The 21,517-nt window shown below is 41.8% G+C and overlaps 1 protein-coding gene across 2 annotated transcripts in view; it reads left to right on the top strand.

Annotated features, from left to right (window-relative positions):
- The window catches only part of LOC138590164 (synaptotagmin-2-like), a 34,226-nt gene extending 13,101 nt beyond the window's left edge, over positions 1–21,125 (top strand). The window contains exons 2-9 of one of the 2 annotated variants that reach the window (XM_069660740.1): positions 2,243–2,458; positions 2,809–2,969; positions 6,843–6,980; positions 8,697–8,864; positions 9,319–9,486; positions 12,352–12,469; positions 12,808–12,941; positions 14,947–21,125. In XM_069660740.1, coding sequence (XP_069516841.1) covers positions 2,263–2,458; positions 2,809–2,969; positions 6,843–6,980; positions 8,697–8,864; positions 9,319–9,486; positions 12,352–12,469; positions 12,808–12,941; positions 14,947–15,162 — 1,299 coding nt within the window. In that variant the 5' untranslated portion in view covers positions 2,243–2,262 and the 3' untranslated portion in view covers positions 15,163–21,125. Of the gene's footprint in view, positions 1–2,242; positions 2,459–2,808; positions 2,970–6,842; positions 6,981–8,696; positions 8,865–9,318; positions 9,487–12,351; positions 12,470–12,807; positions 12,942–14,946 lie in introns of those variants that run through there. The other variant, XM_069660741.1, reaches the window with a different exon arrangement.
- The last annotated feature ends 392 nt before the right edge of the window (positions 21,126–21,517 follow it).

Here is a 21,517-nt window from a genome sequence, read left to right as displayed (position 1 = left end):
TTTTCCAAAAGTTTGACGCAGTTGCTTTTCACTTCCTGTATTTCGTACGAGTGGAAGAAGCATGGAAATCTCTTATACTTCATCATACTGTGGACAATGAATGTTAAATATATTTTAGTGTAGTCCTGTCATAATATTTCCTTCTCTATGATTCACATCTTTTGTCATTTGTCACGATGGAACCTTTGTGGAAGAAAGGTAAAAGGACTTTTATGTTAGAGCAGCAGAAGTTTAGTACTAATCTCGAAGGGCTCAGTATCGTTGTCTTTGGCGGGACCTATGGCGATAAACGTGAATTCCTTTTTAGACTGTTTTACGATTTATGGCTGTGATCGCCTTTTTGCATTTGATATTAGAGACACTTGTGCTGTAGCCATTGTTCCGTACGCTATGTGGGCTTAGGGGTGATACGTGTCAATCAGGAGCTTCAACAGATCTTTGTCTTTCGCAAACAAGGTGCTTGAAGCTGTCTTTGTTCTTTTACTAATTTTGACAATGATGCAATTTGATTGACACAGAGACCTTTGGCAAAGACAAGTGATTCACTGTGATGATTATAATTTGATCACGATGTATTAAACAATACACTGTTGGTCATACTGTAATTATTCAGCTAGATTTACATTTTCCTAGGTAATATGCGTGTCACTTAATGAACGGACGGCAGAACAAACTGAACTCTGTGACCTCTGGGGGGTTCAAATAAAACCTGCAAAAGTTCTGCTTGTTTGTTTCTTTTTTAATGCTCATGAAGATAAAAGCGGGTTGACCCTGTGTTGACTGCTTTGTGGGAATTCATTGTCTTTTTATGATATTGTTTGCATCCTTTGAACTCTGTTGCAAATCAAGCAGAACCGGTTTCAGTTTGCTCGTCTGACTCTGTTTGCTCTTGTGGCAGATGTAGAAAAAACAGGATCAGTGGCTCAGGCGTGGACCTTTAAGACTGTCAATACCACCAGGCAGCTGCAGGACAGATAATGATTCATTTGTTTCATCCAGTTCGCCACATTACATCAAATTTATTTCACATTTGCCATCATACAGCAAAGATCCCGAACGTCGGTGTGTTTAACAGCAGAACAGCTTCTTGTGTTGGTCTGAAGCAGATGCTCCCAGATATAGAAACTTCAATGACTGTAGTGATTGTTTTAGTTACGTCTCCTCTCGCCGTTCTTCCTCTACGCTCTTCCTCAGATCGGCTGCAGGAGCCGTATTTGTCAACAGAGCTGTCAATCATCCTTTTTACAGCATCAAATAACTCATTAAAAATAAACTTGTCAGATTTACACTTGGACGTAAATCAGCATGATAAGAACTAACTATAATGACAGAAACCATGTTTGAGAAAAATGTATTTGGCGTGTATTTTGAGTTTATAGTTTGACTCATGTCCCATCTGTTAACATGGAGGAGGCGGGGCTTATGACCTATACAGCAGCCAGTCAGCAGGGGGCTCCCGAAATGTTTTGCCTTCACTTTTAGGCAGCTGTCATGTCGTCCATCTTGTTATACAGTCTTTGGTCGAAACCAGTTTGCGTTTATTTCTTGATATTGTTGGTTTTTATGAGGGATGCCCTGATTCATTAAAGGCGTTTTAAACTACTTCCTTGGCTCGCTGCGAGTGTGCCTGAAGAAAGCCCAGCGGCATACGTCCCTCGACAGTTAACTTTTTCACCTTCAAGAGCACTTCGCATTCACCTGGAGAGTAACACCTTTCTACAGTGAGCACCCTGTATCCCTCTTTAACCTAGATTATTAACTTGTTTGGTGAACTTTTAGCCATATTTTCATCCTTTTACATTATTTACAGAGTTTTCAGAAGACTGAGACTGAAGCGTCTCTGCTGGGTGTTTAATAAGATGCGAGTCTTTAAACAACTTTTTAAATACGTACTGCATCAAACCGTATAAATCCATTTTGGCAGATAAGCTGAACATAGCATCCATAAAAATCCCTGTTTCCACTGACTTAATGATTTTTTATTACAACTTGTGTGTAATAGCCTTTTTCCATGAATGATTTTGTCTCTAAAATGTGTAATTAGGCGACAAACTTGACGCCTGTGTGTGATTTTTCTCCCTCTAACATCTTGGCTGAATGAGCTACTCTCAATATCCGCATGTGAATTTTGACAAACAAGTGGAACATAATTCACAAAGCCACTGACTGTTGGATACTCACTATCTTTCTCCGAGCGCTGCCAGCTCTCTCTTAACGACAACGTTTCCATGCTGTGTTTCAGGGACTGTGTGTGCAGCCTAAATGACGAAGTGGAACCTGTTCAAGCATCAGACAACGCCCATGGTCGCTGCTAAGCCAACGGGGGCCGGTGCCTTGACTGTGACTCCAGCCCCCGTCGCATTAGTCTCCAACGAGAACTCCACCGAGCCGGTCAACAAGAACGATGCCTTCGACGAGATCAAAAACAAGTTCCTGAATGAAATCGACAAGATCCCACGTGAGTGCCGGACACAAGCCAAACCTGTCCCGATCAACCAGCTTGTACTGATGTGACTCCAAGCAATGATTTTGGAATTAGATTCCCTCTTTAGCTTCAGGCATTGGCAGCCTCATAATGTCTTTATTCAGTATTGATCACTGGCTGCCCTTCCTAATGGCAGAGAAATCTAATTTGTACCCAATCTAATTGCTAAGCTAGCACCTCTCACTAAATATATTTGGCCCAGGACATGACATAAAGCAGGCTAAATGATTGGTTGGTCAAATGTCAAAGTATTTGCTTCTGTTTCTTCTCTTTTTCTGGGTGTGGATGTGCCGTCTATACATTGGTCTGTGTACTCTCCTCAGTGCCGCCCTGGGCCATCATTGCCATTGCCGTGGTCGCTGCTTTACTCATTCTAACATGCTGCTTCTGCATCATCAAGAAATGCTGTTGCAAGAAGAAGAAGAACAAGAAGGGCAAGAAGGGGAAGGGGGACATGGGAATGAAGAACCTGAAAGGGGGAGAGGTATGTTCCACCGCGGGGGGGCTGCATCACGGCAAAACGCTGTCGAGGCCTGTTTACAAGCTTATTATGTAAGACGTGTGGGGCTTACAGTGCCGCTTTGTGCTGGGATAGAGAGAAAACATGCTCATAGTGATGTGTTTGACTCAGCTAATTATATAACCAACAGTATTTACACTTTGTAGTCCAGTTTGTATAATGTTACGTATCATTTTGATGCCTTTCTAACCCAGTCAGTTTATTCTCCACAGGTTTTAATCACAGTCTTTTCTCATTCTTTCTTCTGTTTTAATGTATTTGTCATGTTATTGTTGCTCTTTCTCTCACTTGTGCTTTTTTGGGATTTGAGTGGAAAATGACAGGACTCTTATCTCTTCAGCCCAACTATTGTTTTCCCCAAGTCATTAAAGCGTAATTATGAAAATTAGCAGTTAGCACAATGCTGTTGTTTTAGGCCTATCATTATTATTTTGCACATATATGACTGATGATTTGACAAAGTAGGATAAGAAAGTGGAGTTATTTAAAAACCCAGCGGGCCCCGCTGCCTCAGATATGATTGTGCTAACGAGCGGGCTCCTCTATCTGTCATTTTCCTCGCTCCCGTACAGTGTAGCTGACTGCATTTGCTGTGATTACCCTTCTTTTGGTGTCTGCTGTGAGTTCAATCTCTTCCTTTGTCTCTGCTCTCCTCCTTCCTGCTTTGTGTCTTATGTGTGCTCCGTGTATCTTGACTGTGGTGGACTTCTCTGCCTACGGTAGGTCTGACAGCACGCGGCGCCCCTCTCTGGCCGCTCTGAGTAAGCGCAGACCAGGGCAGGGGGGGGAGCGGTGGTGGTGGTGGTGGTGGTGGTGGTGGTGGTGGTGGTGGCGGGCGGGGCTTGAAATGGGGGAGGGGTTGGATTGCAATGATGATGACAATGAGTGCTATGGCTTCCTTAGTTTTTTGCAAGCTTAGGTGCTGCGGGTGCTTGAGGAATCTATGGGAGCGATTAAGCTGCTTCGCAAACCCCACTGAACTGATATGCCGCACCAACTGCTATGTCTTGACTATCCAGAGATTGCAATATTTTTGGCAAGAAAAAACAGAACAGAGATGCGTTTAAGTGGTTTGAAATGAACATGAAACTCATCCTATGGTTGAGCCCTTGAATGACGAGTGCACTCAGCAACTCACTAGAGATCACTAACATGCATGTGCAAGGGGTAAGCTGGGTATTTGTCAAATAGTAGCTGGAACTTTACCTAAGTGAGAGCTTTGAGCATGTTTCCACTTTCGATTTTCTGCAACACAACCCAAAAAAACAATCATCTTACACACATTTCCTCTCCTGGTATCCATTAACTTTAAATTCACACGCTGTGCAAACACGCTCCGAGCTCCACGGCAGATAAAGCTGATTGTATCTCTTGACAAAGACCAGCATACGCCCTTGCAGTAGGTACCATTGAATGGCCACAACTTGACTTGAGAGTAACTTTCCTGGATGACCCATGCTGCTGACATACTAGGTGACAGTCATTGACGCCCTCTCTCCCTGAAGCACTCGGGTCTCACTGAGGAGAAATGGTGGGCCAGAATGTTTGCCCACATTTGCAGCGTCACTAGATCTTAATTACAAGCTACAATCATCTTTAAAACATATTTTGCTCATTAAAATCGTAGTTCTGAGGGCGCATTCAGCCCGCCGAGTTGAGCAAAGGGCAACACATTCAGACGCACCATGTCTTTATCTTTGAACCCCCACTGGAAGTTTGAGAACATCTAGACATTCTCAATGTAGCATGATCCCTCCATGGATGTCTACATTTCACTTGTGTACAGACATTTTTGGAGCCGGCGAAAAATTTGTCTCAGAGGTTTTTTAAAAGAGCTTTTATCTGCCGACAGAAAAGATAAGGTAACACATTTACATTCTCCATCAGAAAGAAACTCGGATTCCTGCATTGTGTGGCCTGGCATGCTCGAATGAAAAGCATCTACCACAATAAAAGTAGAGAATGCCACATAAACTGTAAGGATATTGTGTGAGGATGTGAGAGAGCGAGTTTTTAAGCATGCATGAGAGCCTGCATGGAAGCGAATGTGTGTGCGAGAACATGCGGGGGCGTGCTGTACAGTATGGTGCGCAGTGGGTGTGACAGTGTGTGTATTATCTGTGCGTGCGTGTGTGTGTGTGTGCCCTGTTCCTCTTCCAGCTCATCAGTGAGTAGCTGGACCCTCCAGTCTTACGAAGACATCAGAGTTTTTTCAAGAAGACAGCCATAGGAAAGTAGGCCATACTGAGATATCACCCAGCTTTGTACAGTATCGGAATTAAACTTTACTTTAATATTCACATCAGAGTGAATTGCTCTCACTCAGTAAGTCACGACTGCCTGTAAAGAGATGAAAGTGTAACTGTGTGCGATGAAAAGGCAAGATGGACGATAACAAACGATTTGATTTATCTTCTTCTTCAAGCCCAGATTATCTCAGGAGCAGTTAGCCTTCGATAAACTGCCGCTTTTCATTCAAAGATATCATCAAGATTTAGAATAATTCACATTAAAGTATCAGCTGGAAAATCTGGACTCTGTTTGGAAATAAATCTAAAGTAAATCAGTAATTCAGTTAGCTCCTATAATAAGGTCAGAGGACTAATCGCAGTAAAATCCCATCAACCATACGAGTGCAAACACATTAATGAGACTTTGGGATGTCAGGAGGAGATAAAAGGCAAACAGTCGTATTGTCTGGGCTGAAGTAAACCTGTTTGTCAAACAGCTTACGAATCAGTCGGAGGATTTTCAGCCGCGGTTTGAACAAGTTTGAGAGGAAAGTGTCAGGAATCACTGCGTCAGTGGTTTGATCGAATCACATCTGCGTCCTTCATCTCCCCTCGGTGAGGACGCTCTGCTCTGCTCGGACTTGAAATACTGTACACGAGGTGGATAGAATAACAAGAACACCTTGCACTATAGTGCAATGCAGTGCAATAACTGTGCAAAAACACCAGTTTTCAGATTTTGTTCCAAAAGGAGCGAGGCATGTTATGTTTTTGAGAAAATAAGCCGTAATATCCTTCAGCCTGTTCTCTTGTCACATTGGCTCATCTTTGCTGATGCAGCTTTCTGCTGTGTGGGATATGCCGTCACGATTTTTTAGACTTTTTTTAAAATAACTTAATATGACTCACTTGGGATTAGTCATATCTGAGATTTGTGTAGTTGCCTGTGTTGTTGCTTGTGTAACTGCAATGCGGTCCCCTCAAAGTTGAAATCCCCTTTTTCCTGCTATGATCCCGATGCTCTGTCCATCCCCTGTAAAAACACAATTACAGGCGGCTACACAAGTGGGTCATATTAATTGAAAAAAAAATTATGTTTTCCAACCTTTATTTTATAAGTAAGAACTTCCAGAGGTTTCTGCATGGCTGTTGTTTTGGATTGCCGTATTCTGTAAGGTGTTCCTGTTTTCTGTCCACCCCTTGTATATTGACTGTTTTTACTCTGTTCTTTCTCTCTCTACCTCTCTCCACTCTCTGCACAATAACATAGACTCCTGTAGGAAACCTCTCCAGCATGTTGAAGTCAAAGAGACGTCCCCTCTGATTAAAGCAGATTTTAAACACACATGTAATGCTCATAAAATAAACCAAAACAGCAAATGGTGTCACCCAAGAAATAGTGAAATCAAGTCAGGTTGCAACCGTGGTCATCGATGAACAGATTGCACTAGTAACACCGGGGTGAGCGGGGGTAAGTGGCAGGTAGGTGCTGGGACTAACCCGACTGCTGATGCCCTGGGTTTAGAGTTCAGCACAGCCGCCACCTCAGGAACGTCCTCTTACTCCTTCTCCCGCCGCCTGCCCTCCCCTGTTTTTGTCTCTGCAGAAACAACAGGACGATGATGATGAGGAAGACGACGTGGAACCCGGACTCACCGGAGACGAGAAAGAGGAGGAAGTGAAGGAGAAAGAGAAGCTGGGGAAGCTGCAGTACTCTATCGATTATGACTTCCAGGAGAACAAGGCAAGCACTGAGTATTTTGTTTGACAGTCCTTGTCTGAATGCAGAACTTCAGGACTCCTGTTAGCATCCTGTGCTGGGGAGACGAGAACATCATGTAATAAAAGATACACATGAACTACTTTTTGCTGTAGCTTGCTGGTAGTTCAGCTACATACATATTTTTATTGTGATTCAAGTAGTTAAATGACCTTTTGCCAATTTTTGCGTAGTTAATGAAACCACTGACCTTACAAATAAAGAAAGCTCACTGGAGTTTAATCAAAATAAGTGGATAGAAGAATTTGTAAAACTAAACATAAATATTTTAGGTGTAAATTGGTCATAAGTATCTATTCAAGTATTCTGGATTTAAGAAACAAGAGTAGCCCGTTAAAAACCCTGCCTGTTCAAGGTGGGATTACACGCTTCTGTTACGTTCTATGTAGAACGCATGGAGGCGGAATGGTGGGGCGAAGTCCTTCCTCCTCTGAGCCGGCATCGGAAGTAGTAACAGAGGCGTAATAGAGGTGAAACAGCGTCTGTACACTGCAGAGCAGGCAGGGCGGAACAGCGTCCGTCTGTGAGTGTATTTGAAGCATGCACTGTTTGTTTGTTTAAACCTGGAACACGTTTTGCTTCTGCAACGCCGGAACACTATTCAAAACACACACTGAGGCGGCTTTAGGGCCCGATCAGACAGAATGCGTTTTGCAGGCTGTAAAATGCGTGGCGCACCGCACCGCACTGCCTTTTTTAGTGAAGCCTTCGCTTTTACTGTTGTTACGGCAACCAACGAATAATTAGCTGTCATTAACACGCTTCGTTACAGCGCTGTGGCAGAACTGCATTGTAAAAAGGGCTTTTTTGCATGTCAAATAAATCCAGGAGGAGTGATGAGGTCGGAGCCTGGATGCCGAACACAAGCTGAGTTCTACTGCTACAATAGACATTTCAAACTATTACAAACATGAGTTTTCTGACTGAAATTTTGTTCAAATCTTGTATCACATCCATCCATTTCCTCTTCCGCTAATCCGGTTCAGGGTTGCTAGGGGGGCTGGAGCCAATCTCAGCTGTCATTGGGTGAGAGGCGGGGTACATCCTGGACTGATCGGCAGTCAATCACAGGGCTGACACATATCGCGGACTAACGTTCGTGCTCACACCTACGGGCAATTTTAGAGTCACCAATGAACCTAACAAGCATGTCGTTGGACTGTGGGAGGAAGCCGGGGTACCCAGAGGGGAACCGCGCATGCACAGGGAGAACATGCAAACTCCACACAGAAATGCCCCCTGCGTCCCAACTGGGGTTTGAACGCACCTTCAAGCTGTGAGGCAGCAGTGCTAACCACAGCACCACTGTGCAGCCCCCTTTTTTGATCACATGTTTTACGAAGTAGTTTGAACTTCCCTTCAATGTAGCTTTAATTAATAAACTTGATTTCACGGGTAGCTCTATTTGCTGTAATGCAACTTCTAAGGTGAAGTAACCAAAGCAGCCTCCCTAACACTGTAAGCATCACATACTACACCTTTAAAATAGATGATAAAATCCTCCTCAGCCAACCAGGAGGTAGAGAGCGGCTCTACTACCTCGTATCTTTGCTCCCGATGACTCCTGATAACAGCCGTTTAAAGGCTGATAACACCTGAAATCTGCTGAGGGATTGCAGGGCGCGAGCCGGAGAAACTCTCACTGTTTAATCTCACACTTCCTCTCTGCTTCGTCCTCAGATGTCTGTGGGAATCCTGCAAGCCGCTGACCTGCTCTCCATGGACAGTGGCGGCACCTCTGACCCCTACGTCAAGGTCTTCGTCCTCCCCGACAAGAAGAAGAAGTTTGACACGAAGGTCCACAAGAAAACGCTCAACCCCGTCTTCAATGAGACCTTTATCTTCAAGGTAAGCTGGAGCACTCGGCGGTCACCCTTTAGTTATCACTTATTAAAATAACATGTGCGTCATGCTGTTTGATGCGTAGACAGGGCCTGTGAAAGGTGAAATGCTCCCCTCCTGTCTTTCGCTTAGCAGCTGCTGGGATTCTGGCTCTCTATTCCCATCCTCTTCAGTCCAGCAGTGATAAAAAGCAGCAGACATATTGAAGGTGTCTGACAAGGAGAAAGTGGTGGGGAATCAAATTAAAGGAGAGGGCCACCTCTGGTGCACCATGCCTGCTGACACAGCTCTATAAAACACAATTCAGACAGATTTCCCCGCTCAAAGTCAGGCTGCTTCTGCTGATGCTGCATGTTAGGGCTCCAGGCCAAAGTCACAACCTGTACTGCTTCTTAGTTCTGATCTAACATGATCTTAAAGTGTGCAATTTATCAATCATGTCATGATTTCTGTCTTCCAGATTCCATTCCAAGAGATGGGCGGAAAGACTCTGGTGATGTCCGTGTATGACTTTGACCGCTTCTCCAAACATGACGTCATCGGAGAGATCAAGATTCCCATGAACACCCTCGACCTGGCAAAGCCGATCGAGGAGTGGAGAGACCTGGACAGCGCAGATCAAGAAGAGGTAAGAGTGAAGCGGTGGAGTGTTGTATTACCTTAATCAGGCTGCTGTTTTGGTCCATTACTTTCACTGATGAGTGTTGTGAAGATGTCTCACTTCAATTTCGAGGATAAATGTGTTTAAAAAGAAGAACAACAACAAAAAATAGCTGATATGCATTTTTTTCTACAACTAAATATTAGAAATAAGGATGCAGTTTAGAAGCTATAGATTTTTTTTTTGGCCTTTTTATGAATTTATTCGGCGAGAGAGGACAGTATGTCAGAATCAGGGGAAGACAGAGTGGTTGACACTCAGCAAAGCGCAGAGGTGTGGGAGCTGAACCTGGGGCCGCAGCATCGAGGACTGTAGCCTCTCTATATGGGACGCACGATTTACCGCTGAGCTAAACCTGCGCCCCGAGAAGCTATAGATGTTTTTATAATGACACAGCATCAACTAACAATGTGAAATTGGTATTAATGAGGCCACCTGAACCTGCAGCTCCCCTTGGCTTATGCACCATGACAGAGGGTTCATTTTTTATCTGCCTGTCGCAACACTTTGTGGATCACTCAGCCTCTTTTGGCATATTTTACAGCTGCGACAAGAAGCTGATTTCAGTCCTGAGAAAACCTGTAAAAACTCACTGTACACGGGGCGCTGGTTTACCTCAGTGGGTAGGGCATTCCTCACTCTCTTCTCCCTGTATTTCCTATCTCTCGTCAGCTGTCCTATCAATAAAGGCAAAATGGCCACATAAAAAACTCACTGTACAGTAGCTGCTCCGCACCAACCAGCAGACAGTTATTGACTAACTGTTTTTTGCAGTTAAAGAGCGACATATGTCAATAAGGAATTGGTAGAGAACAAATACAGAGCTAGAAAAAAATCAATTTTAGACTAACATTTGTGTGGTGACCCAGAAACAAGACTCCCTAACTGCTGGATGTTCAAATAACAGGTAATAAGCAACTTATTTGCTGATAAGTTTGAAGACTTCAAAGGTGGTAATATGTCAAATTTATGTACCCCAAAACTCATTCCCCAAAGATGCACCACAGAGCACCACAGGCAGGAATGACTTCCTGTGGCTATCAAACTCCTCCCTCTGACTTTAAGGCTACGTTCACACCGCACACTGATTTGTTTTTTTACTCATATGGGACTCAGGTGTATTATTTTCACGACAGTGTGAACAGCACAAATCACATGGAGTCTGATCTGTTCTAATCTGATTTGGGCCACCTTCATATGTGGTCCTAAATCAGACACAGGTCTGATGTTTTGCAATGTGACCTGAGTCTGAACTGTCATATCGGACTCCTAGCGACTTTAACGTCGCTCTCGATCGACATTTGACACAACTCTGCGCTGGCAGGAGTCAAACTGTGAATATAAACATGACAGACGGCTCCGACTCCGCGTCCACACACACACCTCCGTACTGAAGTAGCAGCCACTGCTCCACAAAAAGCCATAATTAAAAACTTGGCTCTCTTTCTCCTCATCCTCGTCCTCGGTATCATCTGCTGTCGAATACGCTGGCTTCTACGGCACATCAATTTATACATGAAACCATAAACACTGACTTCCATCGCACCCATGTTTGTTTACGTACGACAGCATGCTGCACGTAGTCTTTGTTAGTGCTCTTTTGCGCATGCGGGTCAGTTCAGGGTCGTGACCAGTTCACACTGCAATCTGATATTGGCCACATCTTAAAAATAATGTGAACAGCCAAGGAAAGAAATCTGAGCAATAAATCAGAAATGATCACGTAGGCTTGCAGTGTGAACGTAGCCTAAGACACTCAGACACTTATTTTCATCTGTGCACTAGTGGAAAATAACAGCTGTGCAGTAATCTGACAATATTACTGTTGTGTTGTTGTCAAATACAACAACAACTATACAACAACAATTATACTTAATTCTGGCATTTATATTTAAATTCCATTTCTCAGCATTTTATCTTTTTTTTCTTATCTTATTCTACATATAATGCACATATTTTAAGTATTTCTTACTTGTATTTATTGCTATATTTCTTTACACCCTATATATTTCATGCTTCTCTCTGAGAATCAGAGCAAGTGTAACGCCTGAATTTCCCCACGGGGATAAATAAAGTATTTCTGATTCTGATTCTGATAACTTGTGAGCGTTGCCTCGCAGTAGCCCCCCAAGAAAATAACTTCCTGCAGGTTTAATTTTGGTTTCTCGACCTGAGAGCCAGATATGACCCGAGCAGGACACTTACACGTTGAAAAATAAACTCTCAGAGCTCTCAGAGTCATTAGGCTGACGCTACATTAACTTCAGTACGTCTTTCACCCTCAGTACTCTTACTGCAACCTGTGAAAGAAGTTGTATTTATACTGGGAAACATTTAAATGGACTTGAAGCAAAAAACATTTTTCCACAGAGAGCAACTTGACCAGCTTAGTCAGCTGATGACAGAGTACAAAAATAACCAAGGTGTCAACTTTGTCTGTTTACCAGTGTGATTCAGAGCGCCGAAAGAACCGCTTTTTGTTTTTCTAACCAACTGGACTGCTTGCTGCGTAGTCGTGCAGACTGTTAAAGTGCTGTTTTCATCATTATGCTGCACCTGAAGATGAAAAACAGTGTTCGATCTATTAGACCTCCCAAGGGGCTGTCTTAAGAAGAAGTAGGAGCTTCACAGCTGCCTGCAGGCTCAGATATATTTTATTTACTTTAAGTACGATGTACTTAAGGATCTAACAGGAATTATATCTATTGATGGTTTATTTTTAGAGTGTGACTCCGAAATGACAGCTTGCATATAAATATAGTGTACTGTACACAGAAGTCCTCCATCAGACGTCCTTTAACTCTCTCTCCCTGTCTCTCTACCTCCTCGCAGCCGGAGAAGCTGGGTGACATTTGCATCTCTCTGCGTTACGTCCCCACTGCTGGCAAACTCACCATCTGTATTCTGGAGGCCAAGAACCTGAAGAAAATGGACGTGGGTGGACTGTCAGGTATATAAATAGAGCTGAGCATGGAATATTGCGTTTTAATATCACATTATTACACCTGACACTCTTTCAATACACACTTGAGGTGAGCTTAATGTGATATTTGGATGCTTGCAGCGGGGCTGCAGTGTGAAACGTGCAGCGTGCCTGTGTGAGCACAGCCATTAAGTCGCTCCCGCTCTGCTCACGTGCTGACGCTGCAGTACTCACCATGCACCAGCCCCCGCTCCCTCTGGCTTCAGCATGGGCCCCATCTGTTGGTGCATCGCAGCATTGCAGCCCAAGCATGCACGTGCAAAGACATGTTTAAGCATGTTTTTTTCCTTTCTTCCTGTTTTCAGATCCCTATGTGAAGATTAACCTGCTGCAGAACGGGAAGAGGCTGAAGAAGAAGAAGACGACGGTGAAGAAGAACACTTTGAATCCGTACTACAACGAGTCGTTCAGCTTTGAGATTCCTCTTGAGCAAATGCAGGTGAGGACATGGACTCGCCTGGTAAAATCCTTTAGGATCTATCAGAGGTGGAAACAGTTCTATGTTGTCCTAATAAGGGTACTTTTCTGAAGAATCAGTGGTGTTTAAAGGAATGTACCCAAGTAAAAATACTCAATACAATGAAAAGGAAAATGTGTACCAAGCTCAATATCAGTATGTTACACCAAACAATCCATAGCCAGGCAGAGAAACATTCAGTAATTGCTGGACATAAAGGAAAAACAATCACTGTACACAGCGCTGTCTCGCTATTTAAGTAAACATTACTGACTTTAAACTGCGCATAATTATGTTTAGGTAAAGCTGAGGATGGGAATACACTTTAAAAGCAATTTGTAATAAAGTTTCACTTTTTCATTCACTAATAATTTAAGTGCTTGTGAGGATAACATATGCCCACTCTTCAACTCTACAGAGTAATCATACATTTCCTATCTAGCTGCCACATTAGCATCATAATAAAGTGCGGCCGTCGTTCGAAACACGAAATGTCCCACAAAGGAAAAGTTAAATTCATTAGCATTAAAACCCACCCACGCTCTGTTAAATACACTCAGTTGTTTTGCTGCTTCACTCTAATTTGATCAAGTATAACCAGTAGCTTATGGTGGCTAATTCTAGCTAACACGTTTCAGGTCATTCCCATGACTGAAACTGCGACTTTGGTCAACACACACAACACTTACTTGCTTTCTTGCTGATCAGAATATCAATACAACTGGTAATTGTGAGGCGACTGCCAGCAGCCACTTAGATTAGCTTAGCATTAAGTCTTGAAGTCTTGCCATCACTGGGAGGTTGCCAGGCAACCAGCAGAGACTCCAGGAAATCATAACTCCCGGGCCAAGAAATAATCTTGCACCTGTTAAACCCATCTTGTTGTTTTTGCAATTAGGTTTTTAAAAAGATTAAACCATCAAGATATTATGTGTTGATCACTGAGCTTTAAAGGTGCTAGCTTGCCAGCAGCTAGCTATTGCTTCATATTTACTATACATACAAAGTGTAAAGAAAACAATCGAGACAGAGCACAACATGTCAGACTCTATTGCTGCCACAATATGCAATTTAGTGCTAAGAAGCTAGCTAAAAACACAAGATATTAGCATTATTTTAGCGCAATACTTCTACCAGAGAAGGTAAAGAATATTGATTATATATATATATCCTTGTTTTTCTTGAAGATATGTACACAATTGACAGACAAGATCATCATTGAACCTAACAAAGATTAAACCCCGGCCTTGCATACTTTAGCATCATCCTCTACAGTTTGTCTGGCCAAATTACTGATTGTCAGGATCCCACAGTTTCCCCCTTCCATCTGCAGATGCGCCACATTTTACACCTTGCAACCACTTTTGTCCTCTCAAAGGTTTTTCTGCTTGGATGCTTAAAAAAACGTCCTGTTTCTTTACTCTGTTGGTATCATATTCCACCACACAACTGCTTTTTTAGCATTTTCTGTTTTCCTCTCCGGTGTGGGCGGGACTTAAATGTGCTCTTTATGTCAAACAATAGCTTAAACATTATCCAATAATTCACTCTTGTGGCCACAGTGCACAATGCTCACCGCCCAGCATACAGTAAATAGAAACAACACTATTTTTATGTTATGGTGTCCTATACTAATAAGCATCAAACACTGTACATTAAACACATTCTATTTTTAAGAGTTGCAGTAGTTGTTACTTAACAAAAGACACATTATGCAGAACACTGAGCATTTTTGGATTTCAAAATTATTGCAAGTCCCAGTCCCTGCCACCCACACAGAGACCCCAGAGGGCGCTGACACCAGCCAATGACGCACGCCCAAACACTGGGCATTATGCAGCATCAACTTCAATACTTGCCTTGAGTTCTTTTCTACAATTTCTCACTAAAAACATCCTTCAATTAAAGCAAAAGCGGCTTACGTTCCGCCCACTGCATTCATGTAAACATCCTGAACCTTGTGATGCTTTTCTCTCCATCCCCTCAGAAAATCCAAGCTGTGATCACAGTGCTGGATTATGACAAGATTGGCAAGAACGACGCCATCGGGAAGATCTGGGTGGGAAGCAAGTCCACAGGGGCCGGCCTGAAACACTGGTCCGACATGCTGGCCAACCCCCGTCGCCCCATCGCCCAGTGGCATCCACTGCAGCCAGAAGAGGAGGTGGATGCCTCCCTCGCAGCCCTGAATGCCAAGAAGTAAACTCCCACCAGAAATCCCACCTCCACCTTACCTACCCATGCATTTCCCATCATCTTCCCCCAGGTCCCACATATCAGTGTATATTCCAGAAAAACACCCCAACTGTACATCTGATCCCTCCACCGCCCTCCCCTCCTCTCCCTCTTCCTCTGCCACCTTTCAAAAGATCCATAATTATCATTCAACATGATGGGAAATATAGTTTAAAAAAAGCATCATGTTAAAAGAAATCATGTCATTGAAAAAAGAAGACAAGTAACAGGATGGACAGATACTCCGTTGATTTCCTTTAGATCTATTTTTGTATTGGGGTTGTGGTTCCATTAATAAGAATACAGAGTAGACTATGAAGAACAGTACGAGTGCTATATGGGAATCTGGTGATAGAGGGGATAACACATACATTCACTCATGTTGTACTTCTCACCCGTTCCCTTTAGTGACACAGTTTGCTTAGAATAGTGCTTAATAATAATAAAATGCTTTATACTGCCATATATGATAGAGAAATAACACAAGCAGGTCCATTCCTTAGGTGTATTTATCGTGCACCATGTTCCACACCTGCCAGTTATCATTCTAGATGATTCTGTTTGTTTGACGTACATTCCTAGAGGTTGGGTAGCGAGTAGGGATAGGCACATATCCGGTTACCCACAAACACACTGCCTTTTTTCGATTAGTTAACCTTCCGCCCATCGTCTCAGGAAAACTGAGAGGAAACTGAAGCTCCATGCCTTTTTTTCTAAACGGGTTGTTATTATTCAGATACTCCACTCGATGAGAAAAACGTTGGATTCGAAAGCTTGAGCGCTTGTTTTTTTTCCGGCGACGTAAGGCTCACGACTAGCGTTAGTTAATCCATGATGAAATGGTACGTCAGGGAACAGGGAGGGATGGATTTTCAGTTAAAAATAAAAAGTTGTGTTGTTTTTTTTTGACTGCGAGTGTCATCCGAACAACGAAAAAAAGTGAGGAAATATCAGGGCAGGTTCAACAGAGACTGATTCCAACCACCAATGACATGATACTTACAAGGTGTCGATTACTGCCCGCAGTCTACCACCTCCCCTCCCAACGCCTCTGATTCTGTATCTCACTTGTTCAGTGCTACTGCCATTAGTCATGGACTTGACACAAGGGTTTTACTTCAAAGAAAATCCCTATAACCGTCTTACAGTCATAAAGGAGACAAGCCTTCAAAGTAACAAAATAAGCAATTTTCAACTACCAGGGACGCCTTCCAGTTAAGCGGTGTTGTTCTCTTCATTCCTTTTCTTTCTCCTTACTTTTTCTATCTCTTTTTATTTCACTTCAAACACTTTTATTCCTCAAGCACTTTAAATCCAAATGTTACGTTCAAGTACCCTCAGAAACCAGAGCTTTAATTACTTATTTTAGGGATAACTGCTGGTTAAAAAAGAGCAAGGGAGTGCGTTATGTAAGCATTTGTTTTTTTAAGTTGCTTTTTTTGTACGTGTTTTGATTGTTTGACTATTACGTTTCTCACTTGATTGCAAGGACACGGTCTAGAAGGAGGCACTGATCCATGTGTATTTTATACACAGCTTACCAAACTGTTGAATTTAATTGCACTACTGGGTATTAATTATACTGTTCTGTGGTAATTTGACGCTGTTCTCTGATCTGTGTTCTTTTTTTATTGATCAAATGTTGTGAGATTGAAGTTTTCTGTGGCACATGTAACTTGCCCGACAGTTCTCCTCGTGTAAACTCCTCTGATTAGGAAAGAGGCATATTTCAATCGAACGCAAATTTTGTGACATTTTGAGGAAGAACTTGTGACAACGCTAAACTCATCAGCCCTGAATAAATTGGTAAGAGCTTAATTATAATTAGAATTCTTATTAAAACGGTGCAGAGTAATAAATCAGTGCTTACTGTTGACTGTGTGCAAGGGAATCAATGTAAATCCAATGTAGACAGAACCGCAATCTTTATTGGCAACTTAATGAATGTTGTATCTTTTCTCTGTTGGAAATTGTACTTATTATTTTTGTAAAACAAACATGTTCCAATTTTCTGTTCGTCATCCCACATGATCTTTTTTTTCCTCTGTTAAACGAAGCAGCACTAAAGAAAAGGCAACATGGAAGCAATCAAGCAACCCATCGGTGTGTAGTTTTGCCTATATACATAGTTCATACACGTTGATACTGCATGTTTATACAAAAATACTGTACATAAGAGCATGTTTTAGAGACCAAGCAAAAATATCTCGTGTACGTAAATGGGTGTCATTTGTCATTTTAATAACACGACGAAGGGGAGAAAAAAAAGATGCACTGTATATTTTCTAAATGAAACAAAATGTGTGTTTATTTTCCATGAGGGTCATTGGAGAGAATGTCATACAAATATTAGAGTACTACTACTAATAAGAACCTTTCCACGCCTGAAATTCTTACGCAAGTGTGTCGTCCAGTACTGTGTGTGAGTTCATGTAGGATGAAAATGTAGCCGCATGCTTGCTATATAATTCCTTGTGATCCGGTTTTTTATTATTTTTTTAAGCCATTTTACTGCCATATTTTCCGTTCCAGCACTTATCTGAAGGCCAATGTTTGACTTATTTCTGGATTTTATTACTTTTTGAAAAGATATGTTTCGAATTTCTAATGTTTGGGATGGATGGGTCTCCAAGTCTATAAGAAAACTACTTTTTCTAATGACAGATTTGGCAGCGTTTTATTCTGAAAATCTCATCAAAGTAGACTGAACAATTCAGCAATCTGTAGGTGGATTGTAGGAGTCGTCATTAATGCCAGTGCTGATACAGAATGAGGTTTGTTGGACCACATCTTTATAAAAATGCATTTCCAGGGGCCAAAAGATGAATATTTCCATTCCCGTGAACACAAATGACTTGGAATCCCTTCTTCTCTCTTTCTTCACTTGGAAGTTTTTTTATTTTCCACTTCTACTTAAATGACCTGAAACCCTTCACGGCTGTGTCTCTTTTACTGTGTTTATTATACAATACGTGTATGTGTATACAAGATAACTGAATAAGATAAAACTAAAGCCATAAAACTCAAGCACTAACTCTTTAGAGCTCAGCTGAGTAGCTAGAGTTTATTTATGAAGAAAAAAAAATCCAACATGTCTTCGGTTCTCTTGGCCGGTGTTTCTCTTTTACATTCCGTTCAGAGGTCTTTGTTCATCAAGAGGGCGAAATCCATTTTACTGTATATGTGAGCATTGAGAACAGTTGTGAGTTTAGTAGAGTGAGTGTGTCTTTTTCTACTTTCCGAGCTGTTGATGTCCTTGTTTCATAGAGGTAGCTGATTTTACAGTATTGTGATTAGTAATGTATATGCCTTGTTTTGATAGTATAAATAATAGATCTAATACCACAATAGGTTCTCAGTAATACTGCTAAAACTATATAAATATATATATAAATGAGAGTGTGTTCTATTCTTTGGGCTGAGTGCAATTAATGAACCAAACTTGTCAAGTTTCTCTTCTTCCAGTTTAGCAGCAGAATGTACGAGTGACTACATGTACAATCAATAACACACTGCTCACGCTGATGGTTTTTTGTTAGCTTGTTTAGCATATTATCAAGCAACAAAACAATATAGTTAGAGATCCAACAGTACTTAAGCTAAAAGAGAGGAACTTAAAATCCTGACACCCAAGTTTTAGGCCTGAATCCGTCCCATAGAACTATGCATAAAGTTTTGATTTTAAGAATCAGAAATACATAAAACAAATATTATGTTACACATATGATATGAAATTAAAAACGTAGTTCCAAATTTGGGGAGCTACACTTTGCTGTCTTGCCAACAGATGAAACGATCGCTGTAACTCTCATAATTGTGCGCTAAATATGAAGCTAGAGCTAGGAGACATTTAGATTCGCCTAGCTTAGCTTAGCATAAAGACTGACAACAGACGGAACAGTTAGCCTGACCTGTCCAAAATCAAAAATCCACCTGCCAGCACGTCTAAAGCTCAAACAAGTCTCATGCAGCCTACTGGTGACAAAAATAGTCCAGGAAGTAACCGCCCGCCCCGGGACAAAAAATAGCAAAACCCCTTTAAAGACGGCGGCTTGTTTTTTTTTACATTTCAGTTTGTGTACAGATTAGAAATTATATATAATATGATAATGAGTAAGCTTTAGAGGTGCTGGAAATACCTTTTTATACTTTGGATAGAGCTGGGCTAGCTTTTTCCTTGGTGCTAAGCTAAGCTAGCTGTTGCCTAGCTACAGCGTCATACTCAAAAGATGGAGAAGTAGGGTATCGATCTTCTCGTCTAACTCTTGGTAATAAGGTGAATATTCTCAAAACATTCCTTTCCTTTCCCCTTTTCCTTTGAGTTTACCTCAGCTGCTGATTATTTTCTAAAGTAAACTTTAAACTGCCATCTAACTAAATAACCTGGCAACAATCTCCAATGTGTTGTGTGATGCCGCACATTGTCTAATGCAATATTATAGTTATTTACTGTCCCATTAACGCTACTGACTGTGACCAAATAATGCACTGAGAACAATTCACATACAAGATTTCAGTGTGTTTAAGAAATACTGCCAGTACCTGATCACAGCTGCCTGCATTCGTCGACACTGTTTGAGTCTGCAAAAGCCAAAATAACAATTCACGCAGAGGCAAACAGAAAGCATCAAATAACTGATGAGGCAACTGTGATTTCAGGTAAACTTATAGCACATTAAATCTATTTTTTATTCATTTCTTCTTACTGCTTGGGTCACCACAGTCACATAACCACCTGAGTTCTATGGGGGACAGAAACTGGGAGCTTTGTGTGCTTGTGTACGTAGGATAAATAGATGGAGTGTAGGCCATTTAGCAGACATGGTGCAAAAAACACAGCACTGGAATATATAAACACAATATACAGTACAGGTCTGCATGTATGGGACGCATTACTCATTCCTAAATGTACATCTATGTGTGTATGACCGTAATACTCAAACAATCTTAGTTTATGTTAAATATGGGGGTTTTTTCTGTTCTGTGTAGATGTACAAAACCTTATGCACAACTGCATCTGAAACTGTGTGCTGTTTCAGCCATGCAGAGACCGTTCAAAAGCACCGTTCACACCGTTCTTTTCTGTTCTTGCTTTGAACAAACGCTGGGATTTAAAAAGGGAAATCATCCAAAAGTTTAAAAGATCATTTTACCACCCTGTCAAAATGTGTTGAGAAGCCTCTCGGCGCCACTTTGAAACATGTTGTCTTGTCTCCTCTATTACTCGCTGTATTTCTTCTTTGTATTCTTGTGCATATGTGTAATCACTCCTTCCGTCTGTTTCTGTTGTTTCTGTGATGTGTAATATTAATGTAGAATGTAGGACTGTATTTGAATCAATGCCAGAATCACATTTGCTTTTTGTTTGCGTCTTTGTCCTGTTTCTATGTAACCAGCTATGTACCATCAGTATCAATAGGAAGCAGGCTCATTGATTTCTCCACTGAATCTGCTCGCGCTGAGCATAAAGAAAGCCGGCCTTCATGTTTACAACATGGACATACTGTATACTGCCAAACATGCAGGACCGTACCAAACTCCCCTCTTGAGCGCTTAGTCCTCCACCTCTCATCCCTGATGCAACCGTACTCTCAAGACTCTTTTTCTTTTCATTTTCCCCACCTCTTTCTCTTCTTCATCATCTTTTAAAAGCGTGGGAGGACGGTCAGGTTGTGTCCTCTAGCTGTGTTTTTTCGTGTCTAGTGTCGTGGTGCGCGTGTTCATGTCAGTACTTGTGCCTACTGTGGATCGCATGCTTTAGCCCTTGACTGGACACAAACGTTGCTCACAAACTCCTCTTGACCCTTATGTGGACAAACGTTGGGGATCCTTATAAAGTTATCAAGGGAACCAAATAACTTATTACAAATTTATCATATGTGTTACCAGTTCTGTAAAAAAACAAATAGGAAATAAAGGCCTTTTAATTACCATGACTTGTTTGTGTTTAATATGCGGTGTGTTCAGCTCAGCCAGCTCCTAATAATCGCTCTGCCTCTGATTCATAAGTCATTAAAGCCACGCAGAGAGACATCATCATTCTTTTACAGTTTATTAAGCAAAGTGACTAAACCTGTGTGTGTGTTAAGCTACCATCAACACATTTCAATACAATACATTGCATAGTTCAATATACATACAGCACATACTGTGTTTTAGTTGTGGTTTTGAGTAAATGTGACAAAAGATAACAGTGGTGTTACAGCACGATGACCAGGTTGGACTCCAAAACCATCACAGTGTTAAAGGAGCACATCAAACACTGAGGACAAGTCATCCATTAAAGCTCCTGTGAGGAGTTTTTCACTGGTTATGAAACAGAA

This window comes from Semicossyphus pulcher, unplaced genomic scaffold (genome assembly GCF_022749685.1).
Source record: "Semicossyphus pulcher isolate SPU_LCO1_2020_fin unplaced genomic scaffold, fSemPul1.0.p SCAF_13, whole genome shotgun sequence".
Lineage (NCBI taxonomy): Eukaryota > Metazoa > Chordata > Actinopteri > Labriformes > Labridae > Semicossyphus > Semicossyphus pulcher.
Note: the sequence above shows the minus strand (reverse complement) of the source record. Positions and strands in the feature narration are given on the sequence as shown.